General features: G+C 42.6%; 1 protein-coding gene across 1 annotated transcript in view; it reads right to left on the bottom strand.

Annotated features, from left to right (window-relative positions):
* Positions 1-909: 909 nt before the first annotated feature.
* The window catches only part of LOC110508401 (solute carrier family 26 member 6), a 45,185-nt gene continuing 24,651 nt past the window's right edge, over positions 910-21,443 (bottom strand). Inside the window, exons 7-19 of the mRNA XM_036966779.1 lie at positions 20,425-20,572; positions 19,909-20,022; positions 19,724-19,801; positions 19,548-19,643; positions 19,045-19,151; positions 18,446-18,515; positions 17,761-17,853; positions 8,490-8,597; positions 7,241-7,372; positions 3,741-3,947; positions 3,276-3,330; positions 1,504-1,652; positions 910-1,381 (exon numbers count right to left, since the gene is read on the bottom strand). Coding sequence (XP_036822674.1) covers positions 1,355-1,381; positions 1,504-1,652; positions 3,276-3,330; positions 3,741-3,947; positions 7,241-7,372; positions 8,490-8,597; positions 17,761-17,853; positions 18,446-18,515; positions 19,045-19,151; positions 19,548-19,643; positions 19,724-19,801; positions 19,909-20,022; positions 20,425-20,572 — 1,384 coding nt within the window. The 3' untranslated portion in view covers positions 910-1,354. The remainder of the gene's footprint in view (positions 1,382-1,503; positions 1,653-3,275; positions 3,331-3,740; positions 3,948-7,240; positions 7,373-8,489; positions 8,598-17,760; positions 17,854-18,445; positions 18,516-19,044; positions 19,152-19,547; positions 19,644-19,723; positions 19,802-19,908; positions 20,023-20,424; positions 20,573-21,443) is intronic.

The raw sequence follows: 21,443 nt of genomic DNA, 5'->3' as shown, positions 1-21,443 counted from the left end.
GCTCAAGGCTACATGATGCCAACCTGGACTGCATGATATGTTACAAATTGTTGTGGCTAACGTTAGCTGGGTTAGGGGAAGGATGCTATGTTGTTGCTAATTAGCTAAAATGCTAAAGTTGTCAGTGATATGATAGAAACACCTTTGGATAGCAGAGTGAATAGCTGCTATTCATACTCATTCAGTGGATATTGAACTACCATGATTCTGTTTTAGGATGATTTACATAATTTTCAAAATCAGCAATGAGGCTTAAGAAATTACCCATTGTATGTTTCCCCTTGGTATTGAAACCGTATAACCCTAGCTTATGAGAGACAGAGGAGTTAGCTAGAGCCAATGTTATTAAAGCAATTATAATTTAAATTTTAGTTATTTAGCAGACAATGTTATACAGAGCAACTGACCGTTAGTGCATTCATCTTAAGATAGCTAGGTGGGACAACCACATCTCAGTGAGAGTAATTACATTTTTCCTCAAAGTAGCTATCAGCAAAGTCAGTGCAAAAAGAGAAAAAAAAGGCAAGGGTGTTATATTTTTATATATACAGTACCAGTCTAAAGTTTGGACACTTACTCATTCAAGGGTTTTTCTTTATATTTTAAAACACAACTGATTGGCTCAAATGTATGAAGAATGAAATAAATTACACAAATGAACTTTTAACAAGGCACAACTGTTAATTGAAATGCATTCTAGGTGCCTACCTCATGAAGTTGGTTGAGAGAATGCCAAGAGTGTGCCATGAAGGCAAAGGGTGGCTACTTTGAAGAAATTCAAATGTTAAACATGTTTTTGGTTACTACATGATTCTATAGTTTTTATGTCTTAACTATTATTCTACAATGTAGAAAATAGTAAAAATTTAGAAAAGCCTTGAATGAGTGTGTCAACTTTTGACTGGTACTGTGTGTATGTATGTGCGTATATTTATGTGTGTATGTGTATATATGTGTGTGTGTCTGTATGTATGTGTATGTGTGTGTGTATATATATATATATATATATATATTGGAGAAGGCCCCTGAGGAACAGGACATACTACTGTCTGGGACACACTGGCCCTAGGAGGAATGGATTAAATAGGGAGAGGGGGGGATGGGGAGGTGAAGTGAACTGCTGACTAGACGACACATCTTAGGTGGCTGACAAATATATTGGGGAGTTTTATAGTTTTATTTCGGGGAGGTATTTTGTGTTCAGTTATTTAACATAACATGAAGGGGGAACTGCCTTGGTACAACCGGCAAAACACACACGGTGGTGCATTCTCTTTCACAGAGAGGAAAGAGGTGAGGGGAACCAATGGCAGATGAAGGTGGAGTGGAAGAGGAACAAAGTGACCCCTGTTGGTTACATCTTGGTAGTGCAGGTCAAGTCCTAACAGAAGAGGAGATAGGGTCAGAACATAAGATATGATTCTGTGACTATATGAATTAATGCATTTCTAGGTAGCCTAAGAAATAATAACAAGAAAGTAGCTCAAAGTCTCCTCCACTCACCAGAGCATACTCGTAGATGATGGGTACGTCTGAGGCCCCATGCAGTCGGAGGCTGTGTAGCACCGCGTCGTGGATCGTAGTGAACAGACAGCTTTTAGGGATGGACTCAGAGAAGAAGCCTGCACTCGATAACTGCTCCACCACACAGACTGGAGGAGAGACAAACCAGGTTAGACAATACACACGTGAACCCCAAACACACACACACAGACAACACAAGCTACGGCCAGAGCGCTGGAGCCTGAATTACCACATACCAGTGGCGGTCGGTGCCATTTTAAGATGAGGGATGGCGATTCTTTTTTATGAGCATGGCCTTACAGTGTTTCTATTACAGCATATTGGATGACTGTCATTCCTTTTCCATTCACCCAGCTCAACGTAACAATGATAGGTTTAGGCTACTACATGATACTAAAATGTTTCCTATATCCATCATGAGGTTGCTACAACCTAGCATATGAATTAACGTTTACCATGTAGGTACACAGGTTAAGATGCATTTTAGTAATCAAGGTGACAGATATTGACACATTCAATACTGTCTTGCACACTCTTGCCAGCATCTAGAGTGTAATTATTAGTCCAACAGTTGCAAATGATAGTTTTTATTGGACAAATTCAGGTATGTTTACAATTGTCTCATTCATCCCGGCTCTTGTTCTCGGTCAACTTAGCTGGTAAAATAAAATACATGTTTATCTCTGTTTCACTCCGTTTGCTAGCGTTAAATAAACATTTTTCAACAGAATCGGTGGAATGAATACAACCCCTGATCAAACGCAAACACATTTAACTTTCATATCAGCCACCTATAATTCCTTCTAGCATCTATGCGCTTTCCTCCTCACCTTTTCCCTTCGCTTGTGGACTTCATTAACAAAATATCAGCTGTATTTGACCAGGCGAAAAAAACTTTTCCAAGCCAAACCTTGATATAATAACCGCTAACCTCTACACACAGCCTACATTGTTGTCACCATATTAACGTCATAATCAACATAGCTACTAGATCTAACGCGTTAGTAAACCCACTACAATTATGCAGTATAGTGTGCAGTTGAGCAGTTACACCGGTGGGCCCTGGTAGGAATAAATTAATAAAACCAGAAGCTTATCTTGACTTGGAAGAGTTTCAGTGTTGGATAGCCAGCTAGCTAACATAGCATCCCTCTCTGTTTGAGATTGAGCCGGGTGTTTGAGTAGGCTAAACTAGCTAGCTGCATTCGCTAGCTAAGAAAGAGAAAGTAAATAATTAAAAAAAATCTAAATCTCTCTATTTCTTGCTTCTCCTTCACTTGTTAATTAATTTGTTCAAAACTGTACAACTATTGTCTTTCTCGCTCTTTGAGTCAACTACTCACCACATTTTATGCACTGCTAGCTAGCTGTAGCTTATGCTTTCAGTACTACGTTCATTCTCTGGACAACATGTCAGACTGCAAGAACTCTGATAGGTTGGAGGATGTCCTCCGGAAGTTGTTATAATTACTGTGTAAGTCTATTGAAAAGGGTGAGAACCACATGCCTCCTAGGTTTTGTATTGAAGTCAATGTACCCAGAGGAGGACGGAAACTACGGTGCTATGCTACAGAGTGCTGTTGAATATACTGTAGACCTTCATTGCTAAACTGTGTTGTTTAATAAATGATTTGGGGACGTGAGTATATTTTATGTTACATATATGTTTGACTTGTTTTTTTTCAGAATTTCAATGAAGAGGATGGTCCTCCCCTTCCTCCTCTGAGGAGCCTCCACTGACACATACTCACCTTGGCATCCAGTTAAATAAATGTCAATGTCAATCTTTCTGTAGTTTAGGAATATCTGCAAAAAAAGAGAAAGTGAGAGACAGAGAAGGTCAAATAAGAAGTCCATGTTTCTCTCGGACTGTTTTTGTTACACCAGTTTGGATTTATCTTGTTTTTCTCTTCCACCCCTCTTCATTTCCACCTCTTTCTATCTATGCCTCTTATGTACATAAGGTACATAAAAATATAATTTAGGCCTGCCAACTCACAGAAAACAAGACCTTTTGTTTCTTTTGAGCACAAGGCCACACAGGAGAGCGACTGCAAACAATGTTACATAAGAAGACTGGATACAAAGAAACTAACAATAACACATTTCTGAAAACATCTGTGAACCTAACCTCTTTCTCTCTTTCCTTTTCTCCCCTTAGCACTCAAACCCCACTCCTTCATCACCATTGTTCAAAACCACACACACACTCATACATTTTTCAGCGTCTTCACAGTGGCCGTGTCAGCAAAGTTGGCTGTGGATAGATCCAGGATGATGGTGTGTGTGTCGTTGACGGAGCTCCTCCCCATCTCCCCTTCTCTTCCGGTACTGGACATCTGGGTTATGTGATCATTGCCATGAATATCAGTTTTAGAGTCCTGGTCGAACCCGTTACCTTGCTGCTCAAAACCCCAGTTCACCTTAGATTGACAGAGAGACAGAGTTTCAATCTTTACTCTGCTCTGATAAAATACACATTTCAAAAGCATTATGGGCTAGCCATATACGATAACACCATTTTACAATTCTATTTTGAGAAACACACACACATCTATCATGAAAATATTGAGATATGGAGCCACCACAGATTTAGACTACGTGACATTGCAAAAATCTGAAACTTTCTGCCCAAAAATGAATCCATGCTTTTGTCACTTCAAGGTTAGACTAGTGCAATGCTCTACTTTCCGGCTACCCGGATAAAGCACTAAATAAACTTGCAATGATCTAGACTAGAACCCAAAATATGTTTATCATTTTACCCCAGTGCTAGCCTCTCTACACTGGCTTCCTGTTAAGGCTAGGGCTGATTAAGGTTTTACTGCTAACCTACAAAGCAATACCTGGGCTTGCTCCTACCTATCTTTATGATTTGATCCTGCTGTACATACCTACACGTACGCTATGGTCACAAGACGCAGGCCTCCTTACTGTCCCTAGAATTTCTAAGCAAACAGCTGGAGGCAGGGCTTTCTCCTATAGAGCTCCATTTTTACGGAAGGGTCTGACTATCCACGTGAGAGAAGCAGACTCGGTCTCAACCTTTTGGTCTTTATTGAAGACTCATTTCTTCAGTAGGTCTTATGATTGGGTATAGTGTGAAGGTGAACGGAAAGGCACTAGAGCAAAAACCGCCCTTGCTGTCTCTGCTTGGCCGGTTCCACTCTCTCCACTGGGATTCTCTTCTCAAACCATGTGACAGGGGCTGAGTCACTGGCATACTGGTGCTCTTCCATGCCATCCCTAGGAGGGGTGCGTCAAGTCAGTGACATGATCTTCCTGTCCTGTTCCTGTCTTCGTGGGCTATACTCGGTCTTGTCTCAGGATAGTAAGTTGGTGGTTGAAGATATCCCTCCAGTGGTGTAGGGGCTGTGCTTTGGCAAAGTGGGTGGGGTTATATCCTGTTTGTTTGGCCCTGTCCGGGGGTATCGTCAGACGGAGCCACAGTGTCTTCCGACCCTTCCTGTCTCAGCCTCCAGTTTTTATGCTGCAAAAGTTTGTGTCGGGGGGCAAGGGTCAGTCTGTTATATCTGGAGTATTTCTCCTGTCTTATCCGGTGTCCTGTGTGTATTTAACTATGCTCTCTCTAATTCTCTCTCCTTTCTTTCTTTCTGATGCCCTGAGCCCTAGGACCATGCCTCAGGACTACCTGGCCTGATGACTCCTTGCTGTCACCAGTCCACCTGGTCGTGCTGCTGTTCCAGTTTCAACTGTTCTGTCTGCGGCTATTGAACCCTGGCCTGTTCAGCAGACGTGCCACCTTGTCCCAGACCTGCTGTTTTCAACTCTAGAGACAGCAAGAGCGGTAGAGATACTCTGAATGATCGGCTATGAAAATCCAACTGACATTTACTCCTGAGGCGCTGAGCTGTTGCACCTTCTGTGATTATTTGACCCTGCTGGTCATCTATGAACATTTGAACATCTTGGCCATGTTCTGTTATAATCTCCACCCGGCACAGACAGAAGACCACTGGCCACCCCTCATAGCCTGGTTCCTCTTTAGGTTTCTTCCTAGTTTGAGGCCATTCCAGGGAGTTTTTCCTTAGCCACCGTGCTTCTACACATATTTGCTTGCTGTTTGGGGTTTTATGCTGGGTTTCTGTACAGCACTTTATGACATCAGCTGATGTAAGAAGGGCTCTATAAATACATTTGATTGATGGGACCCTGGGGGCCGTGGGGGCCATCTTACAAAAAGGCCACTGTCAGTAATACAATGTTAGATAAACACACCAAATTTGGCACAGAGGAAGATGCATGTACCCTGAAAATATTTAGATATAGTCCCATCATAGATTTGGCCCCTGGATCGTGACATACATTTTACTAAAAGGTTGCAGACTGTACCACTACTTTACAAACCTTTAATCTACAAAAAGTTATTGCCTATACTACTTTGATTGATTGATATATTTTTGGTCTATACTTCTTGCCCTGGATCACCTGAAAACCAAAAACTGTAACAGTAACACAGTACATTACAGTAGGCCAAATTGTAGAATAAATACATTTTCTGGAGCCATACACCGAATAGAAAGAGATGAGTACAGCATCAAAAGCCCTGACATTACCCAGCTAATTTACTAGTGGCTTCTAAGCAAAATAAAGTCCTGGCCTTGGACCTGACCTAAATCCCTGTTTTCAACTGTATGCTGCACATCAACCAATGGCAGGCATTACCCTCGAGCATACTCAATCCATGTTTATGCGTGCGTACATGTGTACCCATGCCCCCACACACCCCCATGCACACACATACCAAAATGGGTCCAACCATATGACACTGGTCAGGAATAGGAGGGTCCAAGACACTTGCCATCAGTCCAAGCCACCCGGGCCGACAATCCCATCCATCGCCACAAGAGTGACCAGTAGAACAGCGAGACTGCACAGCCAGTCTGTCAATAATTTAACTCTTCCCCAACACTATTTCTTTCCCATCTGTTTTTATACATTTATAAATTCCCAAGGAAAAGGTTTAGAAACAAAGATGAAACATCAAAAAACACAAATATTCATACGTATACACAGCACAGCCTCCATAGAATTCATCTCATAATAATAATGTAGAGCTCTCTTTACTTGTACACAATATAGCTCGGTTGCCCCACCTGCATGCCCCTAGGAATCTACCTATATGCCATCTTTTGAAAGTTTATCTAAAAAAAAGCCCTTCAGTACTGTAACATTGTATTACCAACAGCGGCCATTGTGTAACATGCCACGACCCCAGGGGACAACTATGTGTTGGATCCATATCTAAGTCTTTTCAGGGTTCATAAATCTAGCTCTGTTTTTTTATATATGATGTCTCAATCTCTAAATCTTTCCAGGACACATTAATCTACCTCTGTGTCAAATGTGGTGCGTGTATCTCAAAAAAGGCCCTCAGAATTGTAACATTTTATTACCGACAGTGGCCATTTTGTAAGATGGCCACCATGGACCCCAGATGCCAAATGTGTGGTGGCTCCAGATGTAAATATTTTCAGGCTACATAAATCTACCTCTGTGCCAGATTTGGTGTGTTTAGCTCAAAACAATCTGTTTAAAATATTGTTGCCATATGCTGCCATTTTTAAAAATGGCTGCCACGCCCCAGGGGCCAAATCTGAGGTGGCTCCATATCTGAATCTTTTCAGGGTACAAACATCTACACAATTGTTTTGCTTAAATGCCTCACTATACTGTAGTACATTACACTACACACCTGTCCGTTGATGGGTCGGTCAACTAGGGCAATGGCTGTCTGGTTCAATTTCAGGTCTGGGGAACCTTTCTCCTCATCCCTCTTGTCATCTGGATGGACTGTATTGTTGGGTAGGCGTCTATTCACACCATTCTGGGAAGGGAAGAGAAATAAGGTCACTAACAATTTTTGTGTGTGTGGTTCTTAGTCCTACACTACCGTTCAAAAGTTTGGGGTCACTTAGAAATGTCCTTGTTTTTGAAAGATAAGCTCATTTTTGGACCATAAAAACAACATCAAATTGATCAAAAATACAGTGTAGGCATTGTTAACGTTGTAAATGACTATTGTAGCTGTAAACAACAGATTTTTTTATTGATTATCTACATTTATCAGCAACCATCACTCCTGTGTTCCAATGGCACGTTGTGTTAGTTAATCCCAGTTTATCATTTTAAAAGGCTAATTGATTATTAGAAAACCCTTTTATAATTATGTTAGCACAGCTGAAAACTGTTTGTCCTGATTAAAGAAGCAATAAAACTGGCCTTTAGACTAGTTGAGTATCTGGAGCATCAGCATTTGTGAGTTTGATTACAGGCTCAAAATGGCCAGAAACAGACTTATCTTCTGAAACTCGTCAGTCTATTCCTGTTCTGAGAAATGAAGGCTATTCCATGCGAGAAACAGCCTAGAAACTAACTTCATTAAATAGTACCCACAAAACACCAGTCTCAACGTCAACAGTGAAGAGGTGACTCCGGGATGCTGACCTTCTAGGCAGAGTTCCTCTGTCCAGTGTCTGTGTTCTTTTGCCCATCTTAATCTTTTATTTTTATTGACCTGTCTGAGATATGGATTTTTCTGTGGAACTCCGCCTAAATATCAAAACCCTGTCAGGTTGGTCCCATTGTCAGCATCCCGGAGTCGCCTCTTCACTGTTGACGTTGAGACCTGTGTTTTGCGTGTACTATTTAATGAAGCTGCCAGTTGAGGACTTGTGAGGCGTCTGTTTCTCAAACTAGACACTTGTCCTCTTCTTTCAAAAACAAGGACATTTCTAAGTCAAATCAAATGTATTTATATAGCCCTTCGTACATCAGCTGATATGTCAAAGTGCTGTACAGAAACCCAGCCTAAAACCCCAAACAGCAAGCAATGCAGGTGTAGAAGCAAGTGATCCCAAACTTTTGAACGGTGGTGTTAAGATAACTGTATTTATATATCCCTTCGTACATCAGCTGATATGTGTGTTGGATATGTATTATACCTTTTTTGCCTGTTTTTTGGCTTTGTTTTTTTCTTTCTCATCTTTTCTCTTTTCCTCAGTGTCTCTTTTCTTCTTTTTCATCAGCAGCATTCCAATGTCAATTCCACTCTGTGTAAGAAAATGAAATGGAGGGCTTGAGATAAAGAGAGTGAATGAGAGAGAAAGCAATTCTGAGAAAGACACACAAACACTAGTCATACGTGGGTCAGCTGTTTGTTCACCTGCACCCAACCACAATTCCTAATAACACATTTTCAACCACAGGGGTGTGTCCGAAAAATGTGCACTATTTTCACAGTGGAAATGGCACAAAACGACTGTTTTAATAAATACATTGTAGGTGTGACGAGGGCATGGCCACTCACGGGCCAATCAACGTGTTTCATGGCCTAAGGCCGTGTCCACGTCCTATTGGAGTTATCAGAAGCTCCTAGTTCCCAGTTGGAAATTTCAATTGAATGACCCCGAATCCAAGTCAGAATGACAAGTGGGAAACTGAGAAAATGTTGTTACCCGAGTTGCCGAGTTGTGATGTTTCACCACTGACCTTTTACTCGTTCAACCAAAAGATGACGACAAATTCCTTATCAATATGAATAATGAAGCTAGTCTGACCATATTGTCAATGTTCAGCAAGCTAGTTAACTTCATTATTAGCAATGTTATCAACCTATCTAAAATCTTATTGGTTGAAGAATTGTTCAGAGTACTAAAGCACATGAACACATCCACGTCAGACTGACAACTTCTCACAAGCAAGTGAAGCCAGCCTAATATGGCATGCCGTTGTCTCAAGTTCATTCATAGTCGTTGAGTTGTCATCAACTCTGAATATTTCTAGTAGAACCCTTCAACCAAAGAACCCTATGCACATTATTTTTCAGATGAGTACTGATTTTGCCTCTTATTATTACTGGAATGTTCAGAGTTCTCAACTGACATTAATATTGTTCATTTCAATCAAATCAAATAACATTTTATTAGTCACATGCACCGAATACAACAGGTGTAGAACTTAGTGACATGCTTACTTACGAGCACCTAACCGACAGTGCGGTTTAAAAAAATACGGATCAGAATAAAAGATAAGTCATTAAAGAGCAGCAGAAAAAAATAACAATATACAGATGAAGTCGGAAGTTTACATACACTTAGGTTGGAGTCATTAAATCTTGTTTTTCAACCACTCCACTAATTTCTTGTTAAAGGCACAGTCAAATTAGTGTATGTAAACTTCTGACCCACTGGAATTGTGATACAGTGAATTATTAGTCAATGATTCTGTCTGTAAACAATTGTTGGAAATATTACTTGCCATGCACAAAGAAGATGTCCTAACTGACTTGCCAAAACAATAGTTTGTTAAACAGCTTGGAAAATTCCAGAAAATGATGTCATGACTTTAGAAGCTTCTGATAGACTAATTGACATAATTTGAGTCAATTGGAGATGAACCTGTGGATGTATTTCAACGCCTACCTTCAAACTCAGTGCCTCTTTGCTTGACATCATGGGAGAATCAAAAGAAATCAGCCAAAACCTTAGAAAAAAAATGATGAACGTACTGTAGTTGTGAAAAGAGCAAATCAATCCCAGAACAACAGCAAAGGACCTTGTGAAGAAGATACTGGAGGGAACGGGTACAAACGTATCTATATCCACAGTAAAACGAGTCCTATATCAACATAACCTGAAAGGCCGCTCAGCAAGGAAGAAGCCACTGCTCCAAAACCACCATAAAAAGCCAGACTACATTTTGCAACTGCACATGGAGACAAAGATTGTACTTTTTGGAAAAATGCCCTCTGGTCTGATGAAACAAAAATAGAACTGTTTGGCCATAATGACCATCGCTATGTTTGGAGGAGAAAGGTGACCTGGGATATGCTTAACACCCCGGCTTTCCTGCAATCTAAGAGAGATGCCCTCAATCTCAAACAAATTATCAAGGAACCCACCAGGAACAACCCTAAATCCATAAACATGGTCACCCTCATAGATATTATCCTGACCAACTTTCCCTCCAAATACACCTTTGCCTTCTTCAACCAGGATCTCAGCGAACACTGCCTCATTGCCTGCATCCGCTATGGGTCTGCGGTCAAACGACCACCTCTCATCATTGTCAAACGCTCCCTAAAACACTTCTCCGAGCAGGCCTTTCTAATCGACCTGGCCCGGCGATCCTGAAAGGATATTGACCTCATCCCATCAGTCGAGGATGCCTGGTCGTTCTTTTAAAGTAATTTCCTCATCTTAAATAAGCATGCCCCTTTCAAAAAATGTAGAACTAAGAACAGATATACCCCTTGGTTCACTCCAGACCTGACTGCCCTCGACCAGCAAAAAAACATCCTGTGGCGGACTGCAATAGCACCGAATAGTCCCTGCGATATGCAACTGTTCAGGGAAGTCGGGAACCAATACAAGCAGTCAGTCAGGAAAGCAAAGGCTAGCTTTTTCAAACAGAAATGTGCATCCTGTAGCTCAAACTCCAAAATGTTTTGGGACACTAAAGTCCATGAAGAACAAGAGCACCTTCTCCCAGCTGCCCACTACACTGAGGCTCGGTAACAGTGTCACCACCGATAAATCCCCGATAATCAAGAATTAGAATAAGCATTTCTCTACGGCTGGCAATGCTTTCCTCCTGGCTACTCCAATACCAGCCAACAGCTCTGCACCCCCCGCAGCTACTTGCCCAAGCCTATACAGCTTCTCCTTCACCCAAAACCAGATAGCAGATGTTCTGAAAGAGCTGCAAAACCTGGACCAGTACAAATCAGCTGGTCTAGTCAATCTGGACCCTCTCTTTCTAAAATTATCCACTGCCATTGTTGCACTCCTATTACCATTCTGGTCAACCTCTTTCGTATTGTCTGAGATCCCTAAAGATTGGAAATCTGCCGCGGTCATCCCCCCTCTTCAAAGGGAGTGACACTCTAGACCCAAACTATTATAGACCTATATCCATCCTGCCGTGCTTTTCCAAAGTTTTCGAAAGCAAAGTTAATTAACAGATCACTGACCATTTTGAAACCGTACCTTCTCCGCTGTGCAATCCGGTTTCTGAGCTGGTCACGGGTGCACCTCAGCAGTGCTCAAGGTACTAAACAATATCATAACCGCCATCGATAAAAGATTGTACTGTGTAGCCGTCTTCATCGAACTGGCCAAGGCTTATGACTCTGTCAATCTCCCGTATTCTTATCGGCACACTCAACAGCCTGGTTCACCAACTACTTCTCAGACAGAGTTCAGTGTGTCAAAACGGAGGGCCTGTTGTTCGGACCTCTGGCAGTCTCTATGGGGTGCCACAGGGTTCAATTCTCAGGCCAACTCTATTCTCTCTATATATCAACGATGTCCCTCTTGCTGCGGGTGATTCCCTGATCCACTTCTACACAGACGACACCATTCTGTATACATCTGGTCCTTCTTTGGACACTGTGTTGGCAAGCCTCCAAACGAGCTTCAATGCAATACGACACTCCTTCCGTGGACTCCAATTGCTCTTAGACGCTAGTGAAACTAAATGCATGCTTTTCAACCGTTCGCTGCCCACACCCACCCGGTAGACTTGCATCACTACTCTGGACAGTTCTGACTTGTCAAGGTGTCTGGCTAGACTGTAAACTCTCCTTCCAGACTCATATTAAACATCTCCAATTCAAAATTAAATCTGGAATCAGCTTCCTATTTCGCAACAAAGCCTCCTTCACTCACGTCGCCAAACATATCCTACCGATCCTCGACTTTGGCGATGTTATTTACAAAATATCCTCCAACACTCTACTCAGCAAACTGGATGCAGTCTATCACAGTGCCATCCATTTTGTCACCAAAGCCCCATATACCACCCACCACTGCGACCTGTATGATCTAGTCAGCTGGCCCTCGCTACATATTCGTTGCCAGACCCACTGGCTCCAGGTCATCTATAAGTCTTTGCTAGGTAAAGCTGCGCCTTATCTCAGCTCACTGGCCACCATAACAACACCCACTTGTAGCACACGTTCCAGCAGGTATATCTCACTGGTTATCCCCAAAGCCAACACCTCTTTGGCCGCCTTTCCTTCCAGTTCTCTTCTGCCAATGACTGGAACTAATTGCAAAAATCGCTGAAGCTGGAGACTTATATTTCCCTCACTAACTGTAAACATCAGCTAATCGATCGCTGCAGCTGTACATTGCCCATCTGTAAATAGCCCATACACATAGTTTTTATTTACTTTTCTGCTCTTTTGCACACCAGTGTTTCTACTTGCACATCATCATCTGCACATCTATCACTCCAGTGTTAATTTTCTAAATTGTAATTACTTGCTACTATGGCCTGTTTATTGCCTTACCTCCTCACGCCATTTGCACACACTGTAAACAGACATTTTTTTTTCTATTGTGTTATTGTACGCTTGTTTATTCCATGTGTAACTCTGTGTCGCTTTGCTTTATCTTGGCCAGGTCGCAGTTGTAAATGAGAACATATTCTCAACTAGCCTACCTTGTTAAATAAAGGTAAAATAGAAAATCTGTGAGCAGAACTGTAAAAGTGTGTGCTGGCAAGGAGGCCCTAAAAACCTTACTCAGTTACACCAGCTCTGTCAGGAGGAATGGGACAATATTCACCCAACTTATTGTGGGAAGCTTGTGGAAGGCTACCCAAAATGTTTGACCCAAGTTAAACAATTTAAAGGCAATGCTACCAAATACTAATTGACTGTGTGTAAACTTCTGACCCACCAGGAATATGATGAAAGAAATAAAAACTCAAATAAATCATTCTCTCTACTATTATTCTGCCATTTCACATTCTTAAAATAAAGTGGTGATCCTAACTGACCTAAGAAAGTGAATCTTTACTCTGATTAAATGTCAGGAATTGTGTGAAACTGAGTTTAAATGTATTTTGTTAAGGTGTATGTAAACTTCCAACTTCAACTGTATACAGGGGGTTGCCGGTACAGAGTAAATGTGCTGGGATACAGTTAGTTGAGGTAGTATGTAAATGTAGGTAGAGTTAATTAAAGTGACATAGATGACAACAGAGAGTGGCATTGGTGGGGGGGGGGGCAATGTGAATCGTTTGGGTAGCCATTTGACTAGATGTTCAGGAGTCTTATGCCCTGGGTGTAGAAGCTGTTTAGAAGCCTCTTGGACCTAGACTTGGCACTCCGGTAGCAACTGCTCAGCCTCCGACCTCAAAGCACGACAGACGGTAGGGCTAATGGCCCAGCCCATTCCATCACTGAGGCCAATTATCTTGCAATCCTAGACCTCTATACCAGGCGGTGTCAGAGGAAGGCCCTAAACATTGTGAAAGACTCCAGCCACCATAGCCATAGACTGTTTTACCTGCGGCCACACGGAAAGCGCTACCGGAGTGCCAAGTCTAGGTCTAAGAGGCTTCTAAACAGCTTCTACACCCAGGCCATAAGACTCCTGAACATCTAGTCAAATGGCTACCCAAACGATTCGCATTGTCCCCACCAATGCCACTCTCTGTTGTCATCTACGTAGGGTTAGGGTTAGGGTTGTGGATTGAAACTACAGTTTCTTAAATAGTATAGGCTACGAGTAAAAACAAATGTAAAAAAAAAGGTGTGACCAATATTGCCCTTGTAGTCAAGCAAGTTTCCAATTGACCAATTGTACTAATCATATGACTACTGATGTGTGTATTTAAAGCAACTGCCCAGTGTTTACAGATTTCAATTAGATATGACCTATAATTCATTACAATATGAGTCAAGTTGACTTCCGGCGCCGACAGAGATGGCTGCCTCGCTTCGCGTTCCTAGGAAACTATGCAATTTTTAGTTTTTTTACGTGTTATTTCTTACATTAGTACCCCAGGTCATCTTAGGTTTCATTACATACAGTCGAGAAGAACTACTGAATATAAGAGCAGCGTCAACTCACCATCAGTACAACCAAGAATATGACTTTCGCGAAGCGGATCCTGTGTTCTGCCTTTCACCCAGGACAACGGAATGGATCCCAGCTGGCGACCCAAAAAAACGACTTCGTAAAAGAGGGAAACGTAGCGGTCTTCTGGTCAGACTCCGGAGACATCTCGCCAATGTCCAGTCTATTGACAACAAGGTTGATGAAATCCGAGCAAGGGTAGCATTCCAGAGGGACATCAGAGACTAACGTTCTTTGCTTCACGGAAACATGGCTCACTGGAGAGACGCTATCGGAGTCGGTGCAGCCAGCTGGTTTCTCCACGCATCGCACCGACAGAAACAAACATCTTTCTGCTAAGAAGAGGGGCGGGGGCATATGCCTTATGGCTAACGAGACGTGGTGTGGTCACAAAAGCATACAGGAACTCAAGTCCTTCTGTTCACCTGATTTAGAATTCCTCACAATCAAATGTCGACCGCATTATCTACCAAGGGAATTATCTTCGATTATAATCACAGCCGTATATATTCCCCCCCAAGCAGACACATCGATGGCTCTGAACGAACTTTATTTGACTCTTTGCAAACTGGAATCCATACATCCTGAGGCTGCATTCATTGCAGCTGGGGATTTTAACAAGGCTAATCTGAAAACAAGACTCCCTAAATGGTATCAGCATATCGATTGCGCAACCAGGGCTGGCAAAACCTTGGATCACTGCTATTCTAACTTCCGTGACACATATAAGGCCCTGCCCCGCCCTCCTTTCAGAAAAGCTGACCACGACTCCATTTAGTTGATCCCTGCCTACAGACAGAAACTAAAATAAGAAGCTCCCACGCTGAGGTCTGTTCAACGCTGGTCCGACCAATCCGATTCCACACTCCAAGACTGCTTCCATCACGTGGACTGGGATATGTTTCGTATTGCGTCAGACAACAACATTGACAAATATGCTGATTCGGTGTGCGAGTTCATTAGAACTTGCGTTGAAGATGTCGTTCCATAGCAACGATTAAAACATTCCCAAACCAGAAACCGTAGATTGATGGCAGCATTCGCGTGAAACTGAAAGCGCGAACCACTGCTTTTAATCAGGGCAAGGTGACCGGAAACATGACCGAATACAAACAGTGTAGCTATTCCCTCCGCAAGGCAATCAAACAAGCTAAGCGTCAGTATAGAGACAAAGTAGAATCTAAATTCAACGGCTCAGACACAAGAGGTATGTGGCAGGGTCTACAGTCAATCACGGATTACAAAAAGAAAACCAGCCCCATCACGGACCAGGATGTCTTGCTCCCAGGCAGACTAAATAACCTTTTTGCCCGCTTTGAGGACAATACAGTGCCACTGACGCAACCTCTCCTTCACTGCAGCCGAGGTGAGTAAAACATTTAAACGTGTTAACCCTCGCAAGGCTGCAGGCCCAGACGGCATCCCCAGCCGCGCCCTCAGACTATGCGCAGACCAGCTGGCTGGTGTGTCTACGGACATATTCAATCAATCCCTATCCCAGTCTGTTGTTCCCACATGCTTCAAGAGGGCCACCATTGTTCCTGTTCCCAAGAAAGCTAAGGTAACTGAGCTAAACGACTACTGCCCCGTAGCACTCACTTCCGTCATTATGAAGAGCTTTGAGAGACTAGTCAAGGACCATATCACCTCCACCCTACCTGACACCCTAGACCCACTCCAATTTGATTACCGCCCAAATATGTCCACAGACGATGCAATCTCAACCACGCTGCACACTGCCCTAACCCATCTGGACAAGAGGAATACCTATGTGAGAATGCTGTTCATCGACTACAGCTCAGCATTTAACACCATAGTACCCTACAAGCTCGTCATCAAGCTCGAGACCCTGGGTCTCGACCCCGCCCTGTGCAACTGGGTACTGGACTTCCTGACGGGCCGCCCCCAGGTGGTGAGGGTAGACAACAACATCTCCACCCCGCTGATCCTCAACACTGGGGCCCCACAAGGGTGCGTTCTGAGCCCTCTCCTGTACTCCCTGTTCACCCACGACTGCGTGGCCACGCACGCCTCCAACTCAATCATCAAGTTTGCGGACGACACAACAGTGGTAGGCTTGATTACCAACAACGACGAGACGGCCTACAGGGAGGAGGTGAGGGCCCTCGGAGTGTGGTGTCAGGAAAATAACCTCACACTCAACGTCAACAAAACTAAGGAGATGATTGTGGACTTCAGGAAACAGCAGAGGGAACACCCCCCTATCCACATTGATGGAACAGTAGTGGAGAGGGTAGTAAGTTTTAAGTTCCTCGGCATACACATCACAGACAAACTGAATTGGTCCACCCACACAGACAGCATCATGAAGAAGGCGCAGCAGCGCCTCTTCAACCTCAGGAGGCTGAAGAAATTCGTCTTGTCACCAAAAGCACTCACAAACTTCTACAGATGCACAATCGAGAGCATCCTGGCGGGCTGTATCAGCGCCTGGTACGGCAACTGCTCCGCCCACAACCGTAAGGCTTTCCAGAGGGTAGTGAGGTCTGCACAACGCATCACCGGGGGCAAACTACCTGCCCTCCAGGACACCTACACCACCCGATGTTACAGGAAGGCCATAAAGATCATCAAGGACAACAACCACCCGAGCCACTGCCTGTTCACCCCGCTATCATCCAGAAGGCGAGGTCAGTACAGGTGCATCAAAGCTGGGACCAGGAGACTGAAAAACAGCTTCTATCTCAAGGCCATCAGACTGTTAAACAGCCACCACTAACATTGAGTGGCTGCTGCCAACACACTGACTCAACTCCAGCCACTTTAAAAATGGGAATTGATGTAAAATATATCACTAGCCACTTTAAACAATGCTACCTAATATAATGTTTACATACCCTACATTATTCATCTCATATGTATACGTATATACTGTACTCTATATCATCTACTGAATCTTTATGTAATACATGTATCACTAGCCACTTTAACTATGCCACTTTGTTTACATACTCATCTCATATGTATATACTGTACTCGATACCATCTACTGTATCTTGCCTATGCCGCTCTGTACCATCACTCATTCATATATCTTTATTTACATATTCTTTATCCCCTTACACTTGTGTGTATAAGACAGTAGTTTTGGAATTGTTAGTTAGATTACTTGTTGGTTATTACTGCATTGTCGGAACTAGAAGCACAAGCATTTCGCTACACTCCCATTAACATCTGCTAACCATGTGTATGTGACAAATAAAATTGGATTTGATTTGATTTGAAATCATTTTCTTTAAGAATTGTTTTAAGTATTTTAAAATGCAGATTTTCTGTGTTGGAATGGTGTGGGCGTATACCGGTCATAAAAGAATCACACTACCTTCTCCTGCAGTGCGTCCAGGTATAGCTGAGCGTTGGTATAGTACATTGTGGTGGAGGAACGGAAGATGGTGATACCTGGTATCTCTTTAGCCTGTGGGACAAACCAACACACAAACAGGGACTTCAATAGATGGTCATCTAAAAACTGTTTTGAAACCCACTGTTGAATAACCCACTCACACCCCCCTAATTACATATTACAGTTTTGTTTTATTGCTTTGGTCTTATTTTCAAAAGTATGTGATGAGTTTCCAAAACTCTTAGTACAAAGCTCCAAACTGGTAACACTTGTAACATGGACAGTCTTGCATTCAAAACCTTTCATTGTGCATTAATTTGGTTTGTTCACCACATAACCACTGAAATCGTTGCATGACTCTATTACAGTACTATATTCGCCAACGCAGTTTTAGTAAAGCAGTGTGAACTCTGCATTGCATTGTAAAAGGCAAATACTTTATATGAACATGTGTTGCAATGTGAAACATGTATTTCTAGATGAAACACTGATTAAGTTTGGTGAAAAAGGACTGTATGAAATTGGTCAGTTAAATGTACTTAGAGTTTTGAAACAACTACCTTTTTGATGATCTGTTTTGAGTTTTGGACTAAAAGTTGTGAAAATGAAACATGAAAATTACACTAAAGCGACACAAAAAACCTGTAAAACAGCTCCGTCTCACCTCCTCATATGTGTCTGTATCCAGGTAGAGCTCAGTCCCAGGAACATGCCCCAGGATAGAGTACCTCGGCCTGGGAGAGAGAGCACGCACGAACGTGAGAGAGAGAGAATAGATGTTATCTTCTTTAAGAAGAAGAGAAACACATTACATTCACTTTAGAACAATGGTATTCAAAGTCCGAGTCGCGACCAGTGGGATTGCCCAAAAAATTATAATACGTGTACGGATTTTTGTATGGGACAACATAAAAACATTTTGGAGAAAGATAATTAGAAGAAAAAAGTATTTAGAGGTTATGTATTTACTGGTTTCCTTTCATTTCGGTAAGAAATTAAAACGTAATGTAGGTTATTTGTTGATGGAAAAATTTAAATGTAACGATTTTAAGGTTGTATCATATTTGGGGGGGGGGGGGGTTGTGATAATTTATTGCGGAAAAAAATGGGTTCCCCGCTGAAAAAGTTTGAATACCACTGTTTTAGAAGGTAAATCTCTTTTATAAAACGCGCTAATTTTTTAAATTGTATAATCTGCCTTCCTTTTGCTGGACCCCAGAATGAGTAGCTGCTGCCTTGGGGATCCATAATAAATACACTCACAGTTGTGTTCTGAAGATGACAGTGAGCATAGAGAAGCCGATGGATGCAGCTAGGCCGAGGTCCAGGTTCAGTAAGATAGTACACACCAGCGTTACCAACCACACCAGCTAGGGGACAGCAGAGACACAGGTAATCAGTATGGGGAATATCCAGGAATCAGGGTTTCTCAAACCCCATTTGAGTCATATACGTTAATCTCAAGTTAGGATGCATGTTTTAGGATAGAAATATGAAGTGTATAGATGTGTTATTCACCACTCGGACTCCCGAGTGGTGCGGCGGTCTAAGGCACTGCATTTCAGAACAAAAGGCGTCACTACAGTATCGGGAAGGATTCCAGGCTGAATCCCATCCAGCTGGGATTGGGAGTCCATAGGGCGGCACACAATTGGCCCAGGGTCGTTGGGGTTTGGCCAGGGTAAGCCGTCATTGTAAATAAGATTTTGATGTTATCTGACTTGCATAGTTAAATATAGGTAAAATAAACAAATAAAACTGCTCACCAGGTCAAACTTATTGCTCTTCCAGAGTTCAGGAATGTCTTTAAACTGCATAAAAAGGCCTCTCAGGTTCACAAGCACTATACAGGCCAGGACAGCCTAGGGGACACACAAACACTCATCAGATCAGTGGTGTTGTCTGTGTTTGGATGGTGTGGCGGTGATGTAGACATAGATACCTTGGGTAGCTCCTCAAACAGTGTCCCCAGTTGCAGAATGAAGATCAGCACAAGTACTGAAGAAATCATCCCCACAACCTGACAAAATGTACAAACACACATCAGTTAGTGTGCACGTGTAGGTAAATATTAACAAGTGGAGATACGTGTATGTGCATGCATGAGTGTAGGTCTTTGTGTGTTACCTGTGTCTTGCCCCCAGTGCTATCCTGGAGGAGGGTACGGGGCGGAGAAGCGGCAACAACGTGGCATTGAAAGAATCCTCCCACTATGTTACAGAGACCAACAGCCACCATCTCCTAGAAAGAGAGAAAGAAGACCAAGAGAGAAAAATAGTTTGAAAGAGAGGGGGGAGATTAGAAGAATGGAGAGGCTCAATTAAATTGGGGTTTATTTACTTGTGGCCACCCCCAGTAAATAAGTCCTAGTCCTTATTCAATGATATATTCAGTATTTTTTTCATAGCTGCTGGTGTACTTCTCCTTCATTCTTGATTGAACAGCGTGTCGGCCATTAAACATTCAGGATCAGAGAGCTTTAAGCTGGTACAGACACTGTGTGTTCCCTTCCTGTCTCACTCCTTCAGAGCAAAGCAACCCCAAGCACATGCCTCTGTTGGTCTGCCTGCATGCCAGTGTGTGTGTGTGTGTGTGTGTGTGTGTGTGTGTGTGTGTGTGTGTGTGTGTGTGTGTATTTCCCACCTGGTTGCTGTCCACAGTGTAGCCGTGTTTTTGGCCAAAGATTTTGCCCAAGGAGATGTTAACGGCATATCCCACTATGCCAACTGCGAATGCGTCACCAACTATAGAACCCCACAGACTAACGTCAGGTGAACTGGGAGGCTTTAGTCTAAGGATAAAGAGGAAAGGGAGATGGGGAGAAGACAGGAGTGGAGAGGAAGAGAAGGAGAGATTAAAGTGGACAGGGGGAGGAAGGGATAGAGGAGAATTATGTGGTTCAAAGACACTGTAAAAATGTATCTCATTGATTACTGCCTCATCCAGACCCCTCCTCCTTCCCCAACACATCCCCTTGACTCTTGCTGCTGGTAACAAGTGTTGAAACATGTACACAAACAAATAATGACATTGGTGTTTAATTGTGTATCAATGCAAAGGCTTAGTTATGATTGCTCAAAGTAACCTAAATGATAAACAAAGTGATAAAGGACCTGTATGCTACCTAAGGTAAAGCCATGTTATGAAGAAAATGATTTGATACTTGAAAGAATGAAATTATCAATTTACACCAGTGACAATGATCAAGCTTATGAATACTGTATCCTCCATTCAGATAAGCTGCATTCAACAGCTGATAGTAGCAGTTGCCACTTCTTACTGTAACTTTTGTCTTTGGCATTCCTGCAATCTCAAGACCATGCAGAATCAGCTAAAACACTTTTTTTTACCATAATTTAAGTAGGCAAGTCAGTTAAGAAAATATTTTTTTTTTCAATTATGGCCTAGAAACAGTGTGTTAACTGCCTGTTCAGGGGCAGAATGACAGCTTTGTACCTTGTCAGCTTGGGGATTTGAACTTGCAACCTTTTGGTTACTAACCACTAGGCTACCCTGCCACCCCACCCTGACATGTCCAAAACTGCCTCAGAAAATCTTGATGAAACAGGTTGACATTTACTGGCTGTTGATAATTGTTTCACCTCTTCGGAGGTCGGATGGTATCACCGTACCCCATCCGTCCATGATTAATATTTGGGCGG

The sequence above is a fragment of the Oncorhynchus mykiss genome, chromosome 28 (assembly GCF_013265735.2).
Source record: "Oncorhynchus mykiss isolate Arlee chromosome 28, USDA_OmykA_1.1, whole genome shotgun sequence".
Taxonomy (NCBI): domain Eukaryota; kingdom Metazoa; phylum Chordata; class Actinopteri; order Salmoniformes; family Salmonidae; genus Oncorhynchus; species Oncorhynchus mykiss.
Note: the sequence above shows the minus strand (reverse complement) of the source record. Positions and strands in the feature narration are given on the sequence as shown.